Source organism: Rissa tridactyla, chromosome 1, assembly GCF_028500815.1.
Source record: "Rissa tridactyla isolate bRisTri1 chromosome 1, bRisTri1.patW.cur.20221130, whole genome shotgun sequence".
Taxonomy (NCBI): domain Eukaryota; kingdom Metazoa; phylum Chordata; class Aves; order Charadriiformes; family Laridae; genus Rissa; species Rissa tridactyla.
The window spans coordinates 2,341,589-2,363,928 of record NC_071466.1 but is presented as its reverse complement, the minus strand read 5'-3'; the positions used below and the strand labels follow the sequence as shown (position 1 = coordinate 2,363,928).

The following is a 22,340-nucleotide window of genomic DNA, read 5'->3' as shown; positions in this document are numbered from 1 at the left end:
CAAGAAGAACACAGACAAAAAACCTGAAGAATAGAAATAGAAATGTCTTCAGGACAATTATGCAATTTATTTTTCTTTGACTAAATGCAGCAAAATAAGGCTAACTGAAAGAGCACTATGAGATCAAAGCCTTTCACAGTACATAGGATTCAGAAATCCAGCAGCTCAGATACAAACTTAAAAGTCCATTTTCCTTTATTTTGAAGCAAGGGTACATTTGGCTCTGTAGGATACTGCCACAGTTGAGTTTTTAACTCTGATTTTTGTCTGTTTCGTAGCAATGTTTTCCATAAGTTCTAATTTAAAGTTGCCAGTGTTGCTGCAGCTTTTAGTTGTCATGCAAGAGTAGTTTATTTGTTCATTGAGCAGAGAGGGATGGAAATTATTACTAAATTAGGCTGCATGCATATCCCCAGGCAATCACTGCTGACTTATTTAGTCACAAATAACTATTATGAATCTGTTTTTCCATATTCAAATGAAACAAATTTCATGCGCAGGCTGCTTTTAGACCTGATTAATCTTAGACCACTGTCTGGTGAAGGGCCCCAGACACCTTAGGTTTATAAGGGTTGCACATAGTAGGTCTGTTTCTCTCTTTTTATCCTTTCGTGTCTTATCCCTCTGAAACACCTATTTCCCTACAGAAATAGTTTCCCTATTTGTTTCTCAAAACATGACAAATCTGGTTGACCGAGAACAAATAGTACCCCTCAAAGCTAGTATTTCTAATTAACTCAAGCTTGGTTAAATTTCTTTCAAACAGGAAGCAATGCAACTGATTTAAATTTTGGACATCTGGATTTAATTCTCGGATTTAGTTCGTTGTCCTTTTGTGTAACCTTGGGTGAGAGGCTTTATTTTTCTAAGCCTCCGTCTCCCACATGGAAGAGGAGAAGCACAACAATTTCCTAATTCATGCCTGTGCTGTGGATACAGCAAAGCGTTGGCTGGTTGACAGATGTGTAGACTCATCTTTGGGAAGGTACCTACAAAAATACCTTAAATAGACTGCAAATCCATGAGTTAGACCCGACAAAGCTAGGAAGGACCGTTGCCTTTGGGTGTCACACTAGATGTATACATAGTCCCAGAGTCAGGCCACAAGGCTTGGGCAAATTATGGATAAATCCCATAATTTCGCTGCCTCTCTGCCTGCTGGCTCTTAGGTGGGAGGGAGAGGTCGGAGCCTACAGCCCTCCAGGGGCTCTGAGATACGCTGTGCTGCAGCCTTGTCCCCATGGGCGTGTGAAATTTGAGTTTCTTTTTCCCAAAAGCCACCAGATGGCACCACAGGATCAGTAACCATAGAGATCTGCCCTTGGCTAAAACCTTAGGAAAGGCAGTGATAGCCGTATTTTTCTGTTTTCAGTTAATTGACTGGAAATATTTAAAACTTATCTCAGAAAGCAGGCTGATATTCCCAGTGCTTCTGTGCAGAGACACAAAATGAATCACATCTGAACCTTGCAGGCAAATTGAAGAATAATGGAAAATGTTCTGTTTCAAATGGTAAAACACTTTAAATAGCAAAAAAAAAAAATGAATTATAGTGTTACATTCATAATAAGCTGTTTTTTCTCCCCTAAGAGGTAGATTTTTTTTTTAATGCTGGTTTCTTCTTGCTATAATTCACGATGCTCTTGTGAATTGCCACCAAGCCAAACATTTTCCTTCTCGCTTCTGAATGTCTTTAAAATGTAGTAATGCATACATCACCAGTGTATGTCCATCAATATAACAGAACATGTCCCTCCCTGTAATATCACCCTCATATTAAGTATAATGTAAATATTATCAAGTAGCATTTTGAATACCAATTGATATCAAGACTTTGATTTGCTGGGCACTGTGTACACACAGATCAGCTTTTGTCCCAGACGTGCATAACCCAAACGGAACAGCTCAGAATATCAAGGGAAGTATTATTTCCATTTTAGAGCAGCGAAAATGAGGTGCCATTATGTTAACCGATTTTTTTAAAATGATGTGAGACATCTGGGCCAAGTCTAGACTTAGAGCCTGCTTGAACTCCGATCTAACCCCAAGTTCTCCATCTGTTGGGAAAATGCAGGCTCTGGTACAAATCAAATTTAACGTTCCTTGATGCCATCCTTGAAGTTTAAAATTCCAATTCCAGTGCTAAAGGATATATTGCGTATCAAAATAGCGATGGGAACCCAGCGTCGTTTAGTGAAAATCACCTGCATGGGAACAAATGGTTTCCAAGAGCCGTACGCATACATTTGCCACACATTGTGCATGCACCCTTGCTGACAGAAAACAGCACAAACCTTATCATTTTGGGAAAGAGGGACATATTAAATACGTTGTAATTTTGAGGGGAAATTCCTGGTGAATATGGTCGTGTTCAAACAAAAATTGCTGCTTCATTTTTTTTCCTTACAATCTCAAATCAAAATTATGAGAAAACATACCGCCTTATTTGAGGCGTCTTAACCTACATGCGTCAAAGCACTTTCAGTACCAAGTGGGCAATTTTGTCGGTAGGTACAGTACCTAAAGCACAGGGAGTTAGTTTATATATGTGAGTTCAGCAGCAAAAGTCAGATTTACAATTTCCACACAAAAAATTAGGGCATATTGCTCCTTGAATTCCTTTGATAACATTGGTTTTGAAACAGTTTTTAAATTTTCCATAAGACTGCATCAAGTTAAAAATGTATATAAAAGAGATTAAGGTGAATTAATAGCCATAAGGATGGAACCGCAAGTATTAGCATTTGAATTTTAACTTTTGAAATGAATGAATTTTGTGTCTTTGGACAAGACTAAAGCTCAGATGAAGATACTTAAATTTAGACATCTACATCCGCTGCCTTGTGGAAAAGGACCTGGGGGTGTTGGTCGACATCTGGCTGAATATGAGCCAGCAGTGTGCCCAGGTGGCCGAGAAGGCCAACAGCGTCCTGGCCTGTATCAGGAACAGTGTGGCCAGCAGGACTGGGGCAGTGGTTGTCCCCCTGCCCTGGGCACTGGTGAGGCCCCACCTTGAGGGCTGTGTCCAGTTTTGGGCCCCTCACCACAAAAAAGACACTGAGGAGCTGGAGCGTGTCCAGAGAAGGGCAACGGAGCTGGTGAGGGGTCTGGAGCACAAGTCTGGTGAGGAGCGGCTGAGGGAGCTGGGGGTGTTCAGCCTGGAGAAGAGGAGGCTGAGGGGAGACCTTCTCGCTCTCTGCAGCTCCCTGAAAGGAGCGGGTAGCCGGGGGGGGTCGGGCTCTTCTCCGAAGTAACAGGTGATGGGACAAGAGGAAATGGCCTCAAGTTGCGCCAGGGGAGGTTTAGGATGGATATTAGGAAAAATTTCTTCCCTGAAAGGTTTATCAAGCATTGGAACAGGCTGCCCAGGGAAGTGGCTGACTCACCATCCCTGGAGGTATTTAAAAGACAGGTAGATGTGGTGCTGAGGGACATGGTTTAGTGGTGGTTTTGGCAGTGTTAGGTTAATGGTTGAACTTGATGATCTCAAAGGTCTCTTCTAACCAAAATGGTTCTATGATTCTATGCTTCGATGATTCTATACATGCTTGCTGGGTGTCTGGTTGCCATTAAAGCCAAAGGAGGCGAGAGAATGATTCAGCTGGCCAGTATGGGTTCTATAGAGCAAGTTGAATTGCTCTGCATGTTTTATTGCCTGTATTGCTTGGGTAACCATTGAGTTTAAGCTGAAACACTTATCACATGCATTTATGTCTGTATTTAGGTATCTTAAATTGAATCACACATTTCATATGTGTTTGCCCTTATAATAGATGTTTGGTTTTTCACCTAACATCGTGCTTGCTTCATCACAAAGAAAAGTAAAATAAAGTTGTGGACCATAAAAGCCGTATCAGTTTTACTTCATTCTGCTGTAGAAATGCTTTAGTACCTTGGGGTTCACAACAGCGGGATGAATCGTGGCCGGTGGCCTGAAAGAGGACTCAAGACAAAAAGGCGACTGCTTGCTCTGGAGCAAGATTGCTGCTCTCAAGCAACACATCCCACAGGTTACCTTAAGGAAATAAAACAAGGTTCCTGAAGGGTAATTGCTCAACAGCAACAGGAAAAAGAGTAGAAATAGAACAGACTGCACTGTGAAGATGCAGGTAGTACTCTTGTAATGCTTCCATTTGACTTTCCAAATGACTTTCATGCATGAAGTCAACCAAATTCTGTATGATTTTCCTCTTGATCTGGCATAGTACCAGGATGTATTTGCAGATGGGGAAAGGTGGTATGTTTTTTTCCCCTGTGGCTTCCTGAGAATCAAATAACGATGCATTGGGAAAGAGCTACCAGAGATACTCTGTGGGGTTTTCTGTCACTGGTTCATGACATTATATATGGTTAGTTTGCAACGCTGGCATTTCGGCATCTCACCTCAGTACTGTCTCTGGTCTTTTACACAAGGTTTTCCCTTGTAGAGGGAAGGGATCTCTTATATTGAGTAGATTTTTGTCTTATGTCTATCCTGCTGTCATTTTTTTGGTCGAGATGTTTGCTGTCCCTTATGAACGGTTTAAACACTTCTTTCTGCTAAGTTCCTCCCACACAACTCCTACCCACCTTCTCACTCACATCTGTAGCAAAAATACAATATGCATTGGAAAAATATAATGTTCTCTAATTTCTACTCCAAAATGTGTGTGGATAGAGCAGGATAGAGTGTAAGGGCTCGGTGCTTATTTATAGCAAATATTTATGCTTTATATTTGCTGCAGTTAGAATTGCCCTTTAGGTTGACCTCCCTTACTTTGGTGCACAGAAACCTCCAGCTTTCTAATTTAAAATGGCTTTTTGCTCATGGTAAAAGCAGTAAAACTACTTAGGGCAAAGAGTGCATTTTGTTAGCTAGTTACAAAACTAAGAAAAATGGCAAATTCCATTTGGTTTTCCTTCTCAGATTTTTATTTTTTTTCCCCCAGATTGCTTGGAAAATGTTTGAATCATCTCTACAGGGCCTGGAGTCTTTTCTCCATGGAGCATCAGTTTGTCACTCGTGTAATAGCATTAGGATTATCAAAGATACTCCCTTTGCCTTACAAGACTTATTTTCAGAAGCACTGACCATATCCTTAGGATGTTTCCTTCCCTGTGGTGGACTGGATGATGTATGACCCTGTCCTCGGGCACAGGAGAGTCTATCAAATTCCGTGGCCTTTAGCTGCCCTTGTCCATAAAGTCTCCCTTTATGTTTTCAACATTAATCCTACTTAGCCAATAGGAAAAATACATCTATGTAAACTCACTTTGTAGTAACGTATACAGCATTGTGTGTTATATATTGGGAATGTTAGCACATAATCAGTGCGGTGACTTAAATGAGTAGATCAATTCACACGACTGGACTGTTTTAAAGAAGTAGAACTGGATTGAAAATCCAGGGAGAATGAGTTGCTAAATGTATCCAAAGGATCACTAGTGCACGGTTGGCGATATGTGTGATAGATACGTAAAAAGGAAATCTCTGGAGAGAATGGGAGCTGAGAGCATAGGTATTGTTGTATGTTAATAGGATAACCCTAGCTAGAAGAGCAGGTAGATTAAGCTCCTTAGGAGCAAATAGTGGATTAATCTAAATTCAGGCTTTGTTAATATTGGGAAGCACAGGGCACATAACCCTTTTCACTCCTTCTGTAGCTAACGGAAAGATGTAGCCACTTCTGGAGTACAATCTGCCTTGCCCTAAAGTAGACATTTTACACAGGTCAGATGACCACTGCGCTGTAAAAGTGTATATTTCTTTTCACTGATTATCATAGAATCACATAGAATTTGGCATGACTTCCCTTTATTGAAATAGATCCCATCCAAACTGACGAAACATTCATGAATCTTTTTGGTGGGGAATACAGAAAAAGCAAGTATAAGTCAGACAATTCCAGATTTTATTCTTACCAGTAAGGAAGAATGTCCTAAAAATGGGAGGATGAAACACAACTTGCCCTTGAGTGGACAGTGGCAAAGTTTATGATTTTGTGCTGGAAGGGAATGAGTAAGTTCAGAAGAATAGGTAACATGAACTTCAAAACCAATCTGCTGTGTATTCACAGCAGATGTGGAAAATCCCACAGGGGTCAAGTTTTAATGTAACAATTAATTCAGAAGTGGTAGCTCTTGGTAGTTTAGAACCTTTTGATGATTTGAGACTCAAGTAATCAACACTGAAAAAGTGGAAGCTGAGTCAACTAACTGTGGTTATAACAATCTAAGTCCTAAAAATGTATAAATGTTAGGTGAAATTTTGGGACAAAGTCAAAGGGCAAGATGTAGAATGGACTGTAACTAGCAAGGATTGGAAAAGCTAGCAAGAAAATATTTTATGAGAATACAAAGCCAAGCAATAAATTCATTTCATAGACAGCTGGAAGAAAGACTCCTTAAAAGTGAGACCAAAAGAGTTCAAATGTTTAGTGCATTTTTTTGCTTTTGTCTTTTTAAAAAAAGGATCCACGATCATCCAGTTAGGGCACTTATGAAGAAACAAAGAGATAAATCTTTAAACTGGACAAAGGCAAAAAGCCAAGTTAGAACTTAGATAATTAAGATGCTTAGAAACCAGCTGGAATTCATTCTCAAATACTTAAGGAACTATTCAATGCAGACCATTCAGAATTCTATTCAAGAACTCAAGGAATAGTTGGGAATAAAGAGAAGCTTGCCCAATTTTCAGTGGTAACTTCTGGGAGAAATGATGAATCTATTTGCAGATACTTAGAATACAACAGGAGGAGGAGTAATATCCCCTATGAATTTTGCAGAAATAAGTTGTCCGGTGTAATTTTCTTCCTGAAAGGACAACAGCCACAGGGCTGGAGAAGAAGCAACAGATATCATTTTACCACAAACTTGCTGCTGCTGGAAGCTGCCTATCAACATCTTCATATGGTGGCACATCAAAAGCCCCCCCCCAAAAAATAGAGAAAAACAGAGAAAAGCAAAGATGCTGTCATGGTAGGATCTAATGGGAAGATCTGGGGCAAATAGTGGGTTAATGCAAGCTCAGACAGTGTTGACAACAGTGGAAAATTCTGGGATTTGAGGGTGAGTTAGAAATGGCAGTGGGACTCTAAGAGTCCTCAACCTACTTACATTTATCTGGGATCATCTGGGTGCACAGTGCTCCACCTTTCCAGATAAACTTAGTTTCACCTTTTACAATGCATGCAGACATATGTTCAGTTCTCACTGTCATCACGATGAACCAGAAACATTTCACGTGACAAAACTGAATCATCCGCACAACTTCCCTGTACAACAAGAAGAGATTTTTAGAGGCAGAGAAGGCAACGGGACACCCAGTGAACAGAAGCTGGGTGCAAATGCAAATTTATGCTTTTGGAAATCCTCAAGAACTGGCTTATTAAATTAAGAATGGCTCATTAAAGGAAATGGCTTATTAAAAAAAATATCTTTCCCCCACCACCACCCCCGTGAAGCCTCAGAGTTTAGAACCTGTGTCAGGAAAGCCCTAGCATCCTCCTTGTCCATAAGAATTCACTTTAATGAAGTATGAACTGTGTCAATGTAAACACTACCATCTGGAAATACTCTTGGAGAAGAGAGCTGGTAGCTAACTGTTTTTCAGTGTTGTTGATAAATATGCATGATCTGATGGCTGGAAGTTGAACTTGGACATATTCAGCCTCGAAACATGATGCGCTTGTTTTGTAGTCAGGGTAACTGGGTTATATAGCTGAAGACTTGTCACTTTGGGACTTCAAAATAAAACAGATGACTTTCTAAAATACAAGTTTAATCGAGTTTCTAGGGAAAAATTTACCACCTGCGTATGCTGGAATGCTGTGTACTTTGGTGACTATAGAGCTCCCTTTTGTCTTTTATTGATCTGGGAATCTGTTTTCCAACTGGATTTCAGTCTCTCTCCCCCTGCCCCGCCCCCACCTTTCTGCAATCTCTAACATATATCGCAATTGCCTCGATGCAGTAACTGTGTCCTAAATTAACTCTGACATTTCCAAGCACATGATCAGAACCTAATAAATTATACTAACAATTCTCATGAATAAGGTATGTCTCTCTTTGCCAAGCAGCGTTAGCTATCAGACCTGTCAGTTACGTGCCATGCAAAGCTAGGAAATTGGCCTAGACTAGAGGCTGTGTGGTTTTGCTGTGATGAAATCATCAGTTGCCTCTAAAACATTCATTTTACAATTGCCTCAATGAGTAGAAATGATCTGATGCCAGATTGCCTGCTCTTCAGCTCCTAATATTTTAAGGAGGAGTTCACATTCAGTTCAAACATTCTGACTTAGCAAATTTTGTTTTAAGACTGCCAAACAGAATTATGTCACATCTGATACATTGAAGATTTGGAGTGAGCGTTACACCCCTCAGTGTAGCCTTACTGTCAGCCACACACTGATGGAAAACTAAAAAAAAAAACAAATTTGAAAGCCCAGCTGCTACCGCTGGACAGAACGGCTACGTCCCTGAGCTTTATTCGTTCAGAGATTTGCCCCAGGCTGGACTTTTGTCTTGTACTTAGGCTAGACTCCGGGCATCCTTCTGCTCTACTGCCCTGTAAGGTTTGGCTTCCTAAGTGATTAAAAAAATTATCGTATCACATAAGCTGCAAAATAATAGAAATTGCCCATCCATTAAATAGGGTATTTGAGGGATATCTGCAATAATTTGTTGGAGGAGATTTTGGAGATCCTTTCGAAAAAAACAAGATGGATTTGCCCTTTAGCTGAAGCAGGCTACAAGGACAACAATAAAAGCAAAACCACTTACAGAATACGTAAGCCATTTCCTTTCCATTGGTTTTAAAAAACATGCTTTATTTGAGAGTATGGAGCATCGTCTATTCGAGTTGTCTGTGTCACATAGTCCTGATCTGTAGAGCCACAAATAAACTGTGACTGTTGTGATTCAGGTGGATTTAATATAAAAACGTGAGTACTGAACATTTCCTTCATATAGAGCTGAAGATTCCAGTTAGCTACCGTTTAGCCACTGGTACATTGTCTCATGGTCACTGGATGGAATTCAGTATAGATTTGCCATGACACCAGCCAATGGCCATCTCGCCTCTCACAGGCCACATTGCCGTATTCTGTGGATGTGGAAATACGGAAAAACCAATCAGGTAGAGATAAAGGCAAGGATTTCCGTTTTTGAATTCACCACTAACTCACTGCTTTGGTCAGGCAGATCACCAAAGCCCTTCTGTCTCTGAGCAGCCTCTAAAATCGTTTTACATTTTTATTTCAGTTCCTGAGCAACCTATCGCTTATTGGCTTCAGCTGGAGTTGAGTTCTTATCATCTTTGTGTTACAAGGCACTTGTTAAAAAGGAAACCTTTACTTCATTTCAGAAGCAGGAGAATCGCAATAATTATTTCTGCTTATACCGGCCTTTGAAATTCAAATGAGAAACAAGAACCCTGCAGCATTATGAGCAAAACTGGTAGCTATTTAGTGACTTGAATGAAATAAGTTTCATGTCCGCTAAGGCTCCAGTGAGACTATGTGTCCTTTTCAAAAGCTATAATTTATTTCAAACCCAGTTTAAACAAGTTTTGAGGAATTCTGATGGAATTGAGGGAAAATGGCTCTTAAGCTGTCACTACAGTGAACTCTTCAGTGAAATTGTTTCAGTCTCAAAGTTTGCCAATCTGGCATCATTCACAGAAGCTAAAATGATGTGGGAAGGAGATCTTCTATCAGAAGAATTTCCGTACAGATTTGAGTAAAAAATAAGTCTTTGACTATGGTTATAGGCTTAACAGGTACCATTTGGAATGATTCATGTGGTCTGGTGAGTCATAAAGCTTATTGGTTCCTACTGTAAAAGGCAGTGTGTGCGAGACACCTCTTCAATAACATAATATTAATTCTCTTCCTGCTTCACAGATGTAGTGCTTTGATAGATTTTTGGCTGGTTTAGCTGCCTCCTTAAAGTTCCTGGCAGAAAACAGAGTACTAAGTGATATAGCTCGTACCCCCACAGTGGTTCTTGTTTTCCAGAGAGAGAAGAATTTGCCTCTGGAATGCCCAGCTCATCAGAGCATAAAGACCAGCTTACTAGAGGCAAAAGTCGTATATCTAAGGTAGCAAGACAAGGAAAACTGAAAAGGTCATTGAAATTGCTGGCCCATAAAAAGAGAGGAGGAGGATTCTGGGCATGGAGAACAGCAGACATGGCATGATACTGTTTCCAGTGGAGTTCAGGATGAGACAACCACTATGCCTGGATGTGCCGAACTACGCAGTGTTAACTGACCAAAAGAAAGTGTACTCACAGAAAAGATTAGGAGAAGTGAGAAAAGTGAGAGAAAAGCTATAAAGTGAGCCTGAAAATCTACAAGAAGCTAAGCTGGAGAGTGAAGACTCTTTCCCCCCTGTGCATTTTTCCTTTCTTTCTATTTCATAGAGTCATAGAATCATAGAATCTTCATGGTTGGAAAGGACCTTTGAGATCATCGAGTCCAACCATACATGCACAGACAAAAAACCAACCTACAGTCTCTGCCACTGGAGCATGCCCTGAAGTGCCAAATCCAGATGTTTCTTAAATACCTTCTAAACTTTTTCTTCACTAGCAAGGCAGAACCTCTCCCATATCAGCTTTTTTTCCCCTGGGGTGTCGTTTCCCACGGCCATGCCGCCTGCGGGTGCCCAGAGGTGTCGGGATGCTGAGCGTGCTCTGCTCCCCACCCGCTCTCTCCTGTGGTGGTCTGCAGAGCTCCAGCCTCCAGCAGGACGTGTGGGCTTTGCTTCCCTAAAAGGTGGCCTGTCTAAGCTGAAGACGAGCGCTGCTCAAGGGCAGCACTTGGGCAACATGCATGAGTTTCTTAGGATTCTTGTACTTTGTGCTGGACTGTAGCAGTTGTTGGAGTTGTGTGGGCCGTTGTGTAGAATGATTATGCCACTTGCTTGTGAGAAAAGTCTCCCCCCGATACGTTCAGGGCAGATCATCCCTAATGTGTGTTTTTCCAATGTTCCCCGTTCTGCTGGAAGACAGTGCTTCCATCACCTGAGGGTTGATCCTATACATTCCATTTCTAAAGACTAAGCAGGACCACTGGAGAACATGGCTCAGCTTTCCTTGCATCCCTTGTTGATGTGCTTGAGAACACTTAAGTCAACATGCAAAGTTAAGGCAGATAAATAGGGTACTTTTTATCTTCCCTTAATGCAAACAATGGCAATTCTGGCTGTAAGAGTTGTCTGCATTCAGACTTCTGCTTGCTATTTCAGACACCAAAGGTTCTTATTTTATGAGTTCAACAAATAAAAGAACTCAGCAACAACTTGAAGAATCTGCTGTATTCTTTCTTCCACGGTAAAAAAGTGCCTTTTCTTCACCATTTAATTTTCTGTATAAAAGAACTGTACTATGTCAGTGAAGGTTCAAAGAAGAAATGAAAATAAATCCTTTATGTTTCCCCTACCGAGAAGGGATGTGTTTTTCCTTTCCTTTCCAATTCAATAAGATAGTCCAAGTGTTCATTTAATCACTGTACAAACACAAAATAAGGTGGCTTAAATAATGAGCGGCTAAATAAAACAGATCATTCTGCTAGGCTCTATTTGAATGACCTACATGTGAGTCACGCTCAAGCATTCTAACAGACGGCAACCAGACTGTAGTAAGTCTTTAAATGGCACTGTTTGGGATTGAACCAATTTTTGCTAATATGGGCTATTCAAATATTTTAAAAGGACTATAACTCTTCCAATTTTAGAAGAGTTTGATCTATCCAAAATGTAAATCTTATCTTTCATTTGGATTATGATTCAGTATTAATGAAGTAGATCACGCTTTAGTTTGAGTCAATGAACGCATAGGCAATTACTATAACTACTGTGAACCACAGTTGCATCTTTTTCTCCATCTCAGTTTAGTTTTGTCTGTAGTATTAAGCTATAATCTTCCATTGTGGCACTTCTCTTTGTTTGTAAGCTTTCTTACTGCTTTTTACTGCAGCATGCAAAGGCGACAGACATCTGTATAAGCTGGAGGCTCTTCTTATTTGCATTATGTCAAATTCATTTTGGAGTCAGGCATCAGAAATTGTGCAGTCAAGTTCATTCTGGGCCAGGACATCAGGACTGTGCAGTCAAGCTCAGAAGAGCAGTGCTACTTTGCTTATTGTATAATGCTTCTTAAAGGAAGCCAGCCTATCTAATAGAAAAAAAAAACAAAACAAAACAAAAAACCCCCACCTTTGATATGTATTAAACTTTCCTGAACGCGCTTGCAACTTTTTCTGGTATTTTTGTTACTTTTACTGATTATTCTTAACATGAACAACATTAAATGAGTTGAAAGCAGTAACTGACATCAAATTTAACAATTTGCCATTTAAGCACGTCAGGGAAAAATATCACCGTACACAATTGTTATAATTAAGACATTGTTTTGAGGAAGAGGCAAGACGAAGTATTATTTGGTTTACCCCTTCAGAAACTATTGTTCATTCTGTCCCAAGGGTAAAAATTTGCTTAAAATGTGTAAATTAATGGTGTCTTTCATTGAGATTGAATGTTGCTACATGAATATGCTGTTTTTCAACTGGAAGGTTTGGGACTTGATTATGTTTGCTTTTAAATATTGGGAAATAATACCCAGAAATCAAGTTAGCATCTATTCTTCTTGTTCTTTAGAACATCAAACTAGGTTATAAGTCCTTTCTAAATTTAAAACCTATTATTCTGCAGTGAGATCATGACGGCTGTTGGTGAGCGAAATAGCGTGCAGGCAGACTTCTACCTACCTATTTGGCAATGACAGTTTGATTTTATTCTGCAGCTGTTCATCTTCAAGAGGCAGATCACTGTTTTGGCAACCTAGTGTAGTCAGGTCGTTTACCTGTTCAGCATTACTTAATCTGCTTTGCCTAGTTTGTTTATCATCTTGATAAAAATTGCAGAAGATAGAACTGATGAGTTATTTTCTCTCTGACATTTCTATTTTGATTTGAGCCACTCAGACTTTTGATTTGAAACTTTGGCTGATTTTTTGGGAAACCTTCCACCACCATGTACCAGGAACAGGAAGATGGGACAACTGAGAACTCTTCTATTGGGCAAATTATGAAGTTTTTTATCTTACATTTGCCCTATGCTCAGATTTCCTTTTCTGAGGAAACAAGCATTAGAACATTACTTGTGAATCATCATATTAGAATCATAGAATCACAGAATCGCCTAGGTTGGGAGGGACCTTTCAGATCATCTAGTCCAACCATCAACCTAACTCTGACAAAAGCCATCACTGAACTATATCTCAAAGCACTATGTCTACCCCTCTTTTAAATACCTCCAGGGATGGTGCCTCAACCACTTCCCTGGGCAGCCTGTTCCAATGCTTGATAACCTTTTCAGTGTAAAAATTCACTTCCCTTTATACAATCTAGATAGAAATTGTAAAAAGGACATTAATTTTGCACGCTTCAGATGACAGAGATTTTGTAGAAGGTATCAGAGTGTATCTATCAGCATAGAATGCTTTGAAATATGTGAGCCAAAGACACTAATACATGGAGGTACCAGAACACTGAATTATTCTCACAGCTTAGCCTCAGATTGCCTGTATGACTGTAACAACATGGGGATCCACCCATACCTATTCTCATAAAGCATTATATTCTGGCACAGACACTTGCTCTGAATGTTTCTTTAGGTATGGTAGCCTTCCTACACTTCTCTACAAGGTCTCTACCCTGTAGAAGCTACTTTAGTGCTCCTTAAAAGGCTTTGCCCCTGTATATATGCTCCTATTCATGCTCCCTCCTGTCTGCTGGGATTCCTCTCTTCGCAAAGGAGTCACATAACGCAGTGGTGGGTTGGTACTATGCTGCCTCTTATGTCCTTCATATGCTGCCCCAAAGGCTCTAAGATCCATGCACGGATCAAGCAGACGTTACCAACGTGGTAATACTATTCATCCTCTCCATTGCAAAATAAATATATGGACAAATTAACTTAAAAAAAAAAAACAACGGTTATTTTTCTGTGAGGTAACTTACAATTAATATCCTCTTTCACGTCGTTAATGTGATTGTATAATAGATGTGCAGGGGGATACGAGTAAGGTAATATTTCTATAGGTTATATTTTTCTGGTATGCTAGTTCCACTTTTACTTGTTTGCTTCCTCAATCTAAAGATAAGTCAGTGTGTAATTACATTTGTGTAACATGGAAAGGTCACAACAAATCATGCTTCTTCAAAATTCTGGATCTTCTATAGTTTTGAGTGATATTAAAGTAATACAGACAGTTGAAATTCAGACTGTTTTCTTTTTTAGAAATGGAGAGAGCTGATTTTTGTGAATTTTGTGAATAAGATGGGAGAAATCTTTAATGATCATCACATTGAATACCTTAAAAGGTACCAATAAAAGTTTTTGGGGGAAGAAAGGATGAGTTGCTTAGGAAAAAATGTGAGCTTTCATTCCCTGTTATAAAGAAAATAATAATAATTGAGGAAAGATGGTTATTTAGACAGGTTGAACTGGCAAAACTTTGATTCTTATGGAATGATATTTTCAGAAATCTGAAACTTCAGCTAGACAATTATGTTTCTGTGTGCAGTCAACAGTTCTACAGCTTTATGCAGTCTTCTGGATCAGAAACTGTGGGATCTCCTGTGATTTATGTTATTGCTATCAGAAATCAGTTTTCTAAGAGTAATACTCTAAATGCTGTTCACATACTAGTAAAGACTAGGTTTTTCTCCTGCAAATAATAATCAAACATGTTCCAAAACATCCCGTTCTCTAAGATTTGGTGAAAGACAAGTTAAGATGGGCCCGTTTCTAAACTTAATTGATCCAAATATATGTATTCATAGCAGATTCAATAGGTGTTACTTGTAAAGTTCTATAAAATCAACTTTATTTTTGCAAGCCTTAAAAAGTTGTTAAAATTTAAATAAAATAAAATCTGTATTTTTAATATGAATATGTGCTTACCCATCTTGTGATAGTACCTGATAGAAATGACATAAAAGAGTTGATATAGCAGAGAATTTAGAGCTTGTGTTTTGTCCTGTTTGCCTGTGACATCAATGGCATTGTGCCCTCTCCTCCCCCTGCCCCGTATTTTCTTTCTTTTAATTTTTCTTTCCTCAAGCAATCAGAAATGGATTTCTGTCCTGCTGAGCTTGTTTACATGTCAAAAGTTTCATGTTCTTCACTGAAACATTATGAAGTGGAAACCTGTAGAAGTGAGGAGGAAAGTTAAATAAATAAATAAATAGATAAATAATTTAATTAATTAATAAAAGAAATCTCCCCTACTTTAGTATGGCCAGACACTGACACTCCCACTGAAAATACTGGACATAATAATTCTATATACGAATTCTGTCTCTTCCTTGGGATGGTGCTGACAAAACATTTAACATCACAACTACAAATCAAGAGAGTTCTGAAACTGCCTATGAATTTTAGGGGTGGGTTCCCTACTTTGTTTTGCTTTTTTCCATTTCCACTGCTTATACAGCATGAAAGATGATCATTAAGCCAGAGGAACCCCACGGAGGGACCTATCAGTGTCAAAAAGCCAGAGGTGGCAAAGCTGTACCTCGTAGTAACTCCATTACTGTCACATGCAAGAATGGGGATATTTCTAGGCAATAGAAGGAGGGGTTGCACAAAAAGAAAATGGTAGATGGGATTTCTCCTCTGGAAGTTCTCCAAACAGAAAGTTTTGTTAGAGATGCTCTCTATATTTCCAGATGCCCCTGATGCTACAGGTTGGGCTTGCAGAGTCTGGCTGAAGGAGCAGTTTCCTTGCCTGCAGTATCCTGCAGTGACCTTCCAGTACCACAGAAAATTTGTCTTTTAAACAAAAATTTATATATAAATGAAATTGATTGATGAAGAGATTACCAAAAAACCAAACTCAGTAGGCAGGAAACCCCCAAAAAGCAATGGTCAGAGAATATGCATGGGTAAGCGTCAGAGAAATCTCTTCACTGAAAGGGTTGTCAACATTGGAACAGGCTGCCCAGGGAAGTGGTGGGGTCGCCATCCCTGGAGGTATTTAAAAGACGGGTAGATGTGGTGCTGAGGGACATGGTTTAGTGGTGGTTTTGGCAGTGTTGGGTTGATGGTTGGATTTGATGATCCTAAAGGTCCCTTCCAACCTAGACAATTCTATGATTCTGTGATTCTATAAACTATGGTGTGCAGTACTAGTGGAGATTCTCATGGCCAGTCATAGGTAACATCCTCTCAGCCTTTTTAATTTTTTTTACTTTCGCTTTGCATCTGGGCAATCTGACCTTTACATCCACCAGGTATTTAAAAAAAAAAAACAAACAAAAAACAAAACAACAAACCACTTCTGTGTTTCTGTATAATGTTAAACTACTCAGATCCGTTGTTTGCGTTCCTTCTGCAGGTGAACGGTATTGATCTTCGAGGTGCTACCCACGAGCAGGCTGCAGCTGCGCTAAAAGGAGCAGGGCAGACGGTAACAATCATAGCACAATACCAGCCGGAGGGTAAGCAAAATAATGACTTAAAGACATATGGTAAAAGATAAGTGCTTTAAAAACAGCCGTTTAACAGGATGAGGCTGCTGTAGCTAGTGCTTTTCCCAGCTATCATCAGAAGTCATCTGGAATGAAAATTCAAATGGCAATTCTATCCCAAGGAAGTGCTTTTTTGTCAAGACTCAAGTGTATTTTTGTCACAGACTTTGCTTGTAGAAATATTTAATGCAACTATAAGAACTATCTTTAAATGTGCATATAATAAGACAGTAATCAACACTTAGTTAATCATTTTATTTTCATTATTGCTTATTTTATGTTCTTTTCTGTTCTCCTTCTGGAGACAGATAGTGCAAATTACAAGTTAAGAATGAAGAGAAAATGCCAGGAAGATCTGAAGTTGCTTCAGACAGTCAGCTTGGAATTAAACCACGATAAATGCTTCCTGCCAAATGCATAGAGCCTCCCGTTATGACCTTTGGATGATGGTGTCCTTGAACCTCCAAGGCAATTAGCCCCACCTAAAAAGTACTTAGTAGAGAAAATGACAGCTTTCTGAATAAAACGGTCAACAGGAAATTCAGCAAAATATTAAGACGTTTATGGTGGGATGTATCTCATCTAGTTTTTGGTGTCTAATTTTTAGCTTCCCAGGGCTTAAGTTAGTTTCAGTGGGAAGAAGGAGGCGTTGATTGATTTTCTAAGACCAGAGTTAAGTGGCAGAACTCCTTATTGTCCGTGAGCTGTGATCCAAATGACTACCTGAGGTTCTCAAGGAATTAATGAAAAGAATATCACTTTCTGATAGGAACTAAAGATGGTTTTCCATCTTTCCAGGAGAATTCAGCAACGACAGGTGCCTGTGAAGACTCGCTGGCACCGTTTCATCAGTTTTCAGTAAACAGTTCTAGCTCAATTCACAAGTCTTGTGATGACCTGTCAATGCAAGCTGTTGGTTCTGCCTGATTGTGCCCAGCTTAGGACACATGTAGGTCTCAGGTGAAAGAGTACAGCTCTAATAACAGGTTTTTTCAGGGACACTGGGGAGAGAAATTAGTACTGCCAGAGTTTATCCAGCATGATACCTTCTATTGTTTCTCTGGATCCTGATGTTAGCACGCAAAGAGAAAAATAGCGGGTATTTTAGTCAAAGTTACGATTGTGCTTCAGATCTGGTATCGTGCATCCATTTACTGGTTTATCTGCACTTGAGACACCCAGCAGAATAAATTGGGCTGCACTAAGAAATGGGCAGATGAGAGCAGGTGAAATTACACATGTCTATCTTTAGTTAAATAAATGGAACATATTAATATAAAAATACATAAGTAATAATCAGAGTTATTTCAAAGAAAACATATTGGAAAGCAATTCCATTACAGATAGCCATCCACACTGGATTCCGAATAAAACCATGTCCCCATTACTCCTGGCAGTCTTGTTTGCTGTCTGGTGATTTTACACTGCAATTATCGCCATGGTGTCTGAGTACTTGTAGCAATCACTGGCATTTCAGAGTTGTTCTGTGCCATTGTTAATACATGGAAAAATACATCACTTGACAGGTTTTTCCTATTATACTTGAACTTTTAGTTGACATGCTTTTCCCCTATATATTACCAGCTCTGAAATATGTCAGATTCAGTTTTGGTGAACATGCAATTCAAATTATGCTGATAAAACCGATCAAGTATTATATTGCATATTTATGCCATTTTTCCTATAATGCTGCTCCATTCACCAAAAACCCTGTTGAGGGCAGACTAGTCCCGACTGCGCGACTTGTTGTCAGTGAAGCACAGCCAGCTTTCTGTTTCACCCAAATCATTCCAAACACACTGAAGAAAGTGGAGCTGGTGAAGAACAGGGCCCAAAAGTTAGCCTTTTTATAGGAAATTATTGATTTTTTTTAAGGTAGTGAGAACATTTGGTAGTTGTCCAGCATGTGCTGTGTTACTGCTGAAATATTTTATTTTAATCTGAGATGCTGGTTAATGCAAACTGCGTAAATACAGATGTGAAATTAAGTATTTTTTTCTTAAAAAATCCCTAATGGCAAAGAAAGATGAAACAGTTTTAAAACAGTTGTTTAAATAACCTTCAGAGAGAATTATTTAAGGATTTACAGGTCACACAGAAAGATAAACACACTCTATATCAGCATAAATATTTATTTTATTCTAAAGATCCTGCACAACCCTTATTGTCCCTTCTACGCAATTTATACATAATCTCTTTATTTACCGTATCTTATCTCGATGCGTATGTTGGAACATCGTGGTAAAATGCAGCCTTAAAATTGTGCAGCTCTGCTTCCTTCGGGGGCTTCTCACCTTGAAATGCTCCAAAACTAGTGAGGTACATAAGCAAAGTAGGCTCGTAGCTTGATTTTTCCATTTTCGTATTGGAAGCTCTGAGCTGTTACTACAACTTCATCTGTTTTGGATAGATCCAAGAGTAGCCACTGCAAATATTACCCAATACCTTTTTTTTATCTTGGTAGCTTTCTAAGCCTTTAGATGTTGTTGCAAACAAAAACATCCAATGAAACCTTTAGTTATTGATATTTCAAGTATTAGCGATGATGATCTATACTATAGCAATGATGATGAATACTATAAGCCAGGTGATGATTAGCAATTAAAATTAGAAGAAAAAGCTTATCTTCCAATAATTTAATTTTTATGCAATAGAGAAAAGCTTACAGGTCACTTATTTGGCAATGTCTCAAAAAAAAAAAATATATATACTGTGCTGTGGGAAGAAAATGAGGTGAATACTACAGAAACAGCTTTCAAAGTTTAAATTGCCCCTTCCTTGTTTCAATCAGTCAAAAGTTCACCTAAGCCTTGTATGAACTCTCCTTACATTTATGCGTATAGACTTGGCAGCACATCTCTTGAGAGTGGCAAATCCTGCAAAAAAATCTAGTGCTTGCCATCAACTTGAATATCTTTTTCTCTTGATAGTATGGCACTTTGTTTTCTCATCCTGTCTGGAATAAACACATGAGGAGACTAACTCGGATACAATAGACTAGCATCACAACATCTTTTTGAATGCTGTCAGACTTGTGGTTGGTGATGGTGCTTATCTGAACCACGCTACTTGTCCTCAGATGAAAATGGTCTTGGAAATAGGATCAAATTCCGTAAAAGGCCTCACAGATACTGTGAGCAAAGGGAGAATGGAAGATACAAGCAGTGATTTCATGAGGAGCTGAATAGAAATACAAGGGATAGTAGGAAGAATGGAGAACAACTCTTCTCTTCAGTCCCTGCTTTCCTCATGTACATGCACCATCTTATTTTCCCCTCAACTCTCTGAGAAATAGAAGAGAAAAAAAAAAGGTATGAAAGTCCAAAGAGGAATGTAAATTCTGCGAACAAAAATATTGAAAGATGATTAGGAGCAAGAGGAAAACAAATCACAGAGATTAAAAAAGCAGGGCTCATCAGCGGCCATAATGCTGGGCTTTTTGAGCCATTCCTTACTTTTATTTTAAAAAATGAAAATAACCTGCGTACTGTATCTTATGTACACATGTATTGTGTAAATGGAGGTCAAGTAGTGTTAAGCGTCATGATCTCTAACAGTCCTTGCGGGTGCAGTTCATAGGGAGGTTTATGCACGTATTCAAATACAGCAGCCATCCTGCAGGCTAGAAAGATGACTCTGTATTCACGTGCTGCTGCTCACATCTTCTGCACATGGTTGAAATTAAATTAAAGAGAATTTAAGGACAAAGAGCTACTTAGAACAAAATTAGAAGAGGAACCAATCACTTATATTTAGCTTTACTCTCCGATTTTCAATATTCTTGGAAGCATTTTAACTCTCCTCTCAGCTTAGCAACTCTCAGATCTCTTTTAAAACATTGTACAAATGAGGAGCTACTGAGTAGGCCCTTCTGTTCTGCAAAATAAAAACCTGAGCCTGGAAAATAATCTTAACGTGGAACAGTGTGTCCTTGTTAAACAGTTAATTTGAAATTAAAATGGCAATATATACCATATAGGGAAACACATTTTACACTTCCAGGGTTTTATGCAGGACATATTTTGATTTTAATGGCAACAGTTGCAACTTACAGCCCAGTATGGAAGGAGTTAAGAAAAAAAACATTTTGTCAGTGAAACTGAGATATATTTTCAAAGGAGGATGAACTTTGGTTGAAATAGTGACAATTTTTCCTGAAAGACGCAGCTTGGGAGTGGGGGTAGAACAGAGGACTGGACTCCTAATGAAGCTGCTAAAAAGCTTTATTGCACATTTTCGTCTCAAAGGCTCCTGTTCCTTCCCCCTGCGGCAGCGTGAAAGGGTAGAATTTAACCCTAAGATTTTTGCAAAATAGCCGGTGTCAGTGGTCTGCGAGCTGCGCTGTGCTGCATTGCAGTGTCTCTGCAGCTATTCCCTCCCAACGCTCCCTGGAAAACTGTTAAACCACTCCGAAGTTTCACGGGCTTTCAACCTTTTGAGCGAGCCAATTAACTTGCTTTCTTAACAGCTTGCATATAGGGAAAGCATTCAGTGATTACGGTTTGATTAGACCGGCCGACAACAAAGCGGTCAAAAAGTTGTTACAGCCGGAGGATTTCTGCTTTATCACCTTTTGAATTAGCCGGTGGCTGCGTGCTCGGTGACTCGGGGCTCTGCGCCTGCTGAGCCGCCGGGAGCTGAGCCTTAGATAGAGAAAGAGCTCCAGACGCAGAGACGCTGCGATGGGCAGTGCCTTTCTTTGCAGTGCCTTTTTCTTCGCAGTGTCTTTCTTTGCAGACAGCAGTGAAGGAAACTATTGGAGGGCTGCACCCACAGCTATAAGCATCTCAGGGCAGCGACGGTACTAAATTCACCTTTTAGTTCTTTTGTTCCTGAATCGGGGAGGCTCACATAGTGCGTTGTTAAAAACCCAACCTTCATAACCAGCATCAGCTTTTATGAAAGCATACTGAGTGTCTTACACATGTGTCTGACCTACCGATGCCTTTTTTAAAAAATCAGAGTGAAAATCCAGATATCACTTTTACAGGTCTCTCCCTGAACAGTCATGGATACTTTTTGGCTCTTTCCCCAATTTCATTCCTTGTTCTTGCCTCAAAATGCAAACAATTTTCTCCTGTTTTGGTACAACAGTCATATATTTTGGATTCAGCTGTTTAACCTTTCCAGATGCTGCAGGAATGAGGAAGATACGAAATAGACAGAAAGAATAATTAAATGTATTTATTCATCTTTGTCTAGGTCATTTCTATACTTTGAAATGTGAATACTCATATTAAAGGCCCCTTTTCCCAGCTGTTGAAAATCAATGTAGCTTAATTACTCGGATAAAGTTACATTACAGCAGTTGGCTTTCATCTGGAAGCCACCGTATCCAATTGCCAAAGAATGCAAGATGTTAAGGCTATATTTCAGGCATGTGTATTAAAGACTATAACCTAATCTTGGAATGGCCAAGCTGGGTCTGACCAAAGGCCCGTTTGCTGTGGATCCTATTTCCAAAAGTGGCCAACAGCTTCCGGAAAGACAAAAGAACGGGGCAAGCACAAAGTGATCCTTGCACCGAATGCTGTCCTACTGACCAGAGCGGGGTGGAAAATCCACTTCTTGTCCTCGGCTGGAAAATATCACTGGATTAATTAAAGCAAAAAACAGTTTAGAGGTGTTTCATAGATTGTCCTGCTGAAGTTCGTCGAGAAATTCGGTGCATTTTTTTAAATTGGGACAATTTACAAGGAAGGAACAATACAAATGAGAAAGCTGGATATTATGGTAGTACACACATATTTTTTTTCTTGTCCTAGAGCCTATATTTTTTACTTAACATCCTCAGAGAATATGCTAATGGCGCTACAGAGTTTTT

At 39.4% G+C, this 22,340-nt stretch overlaps 1 protein-coding gene across 22 annotated transcripts in view; it reads left to right on the top strand.

The window, feature by feature from the left end:
* Window positions 1–22,340, top strand: part of DLG2 (discs large MAGUK scaffold protein 2) — a 1,057,033-nt gene that overhangs the window by 819,069 nt on the left and 215,624 nt on the right. For all 22 annotated transcript variants that reach the window (XM_054188265.1, XM_054188269.1, XM_054188274.1 and 19 more), the window contains one exon: window positions 16,384–16,486. In XM_054188265.1, the coding sequence (XP_054044240.1) occupies window positions 16,384–16,486 (103 nt within the window). The remainder of the gene's footprint in view (window positions 1–16,383; window positions 16,487–22,340) is intronic.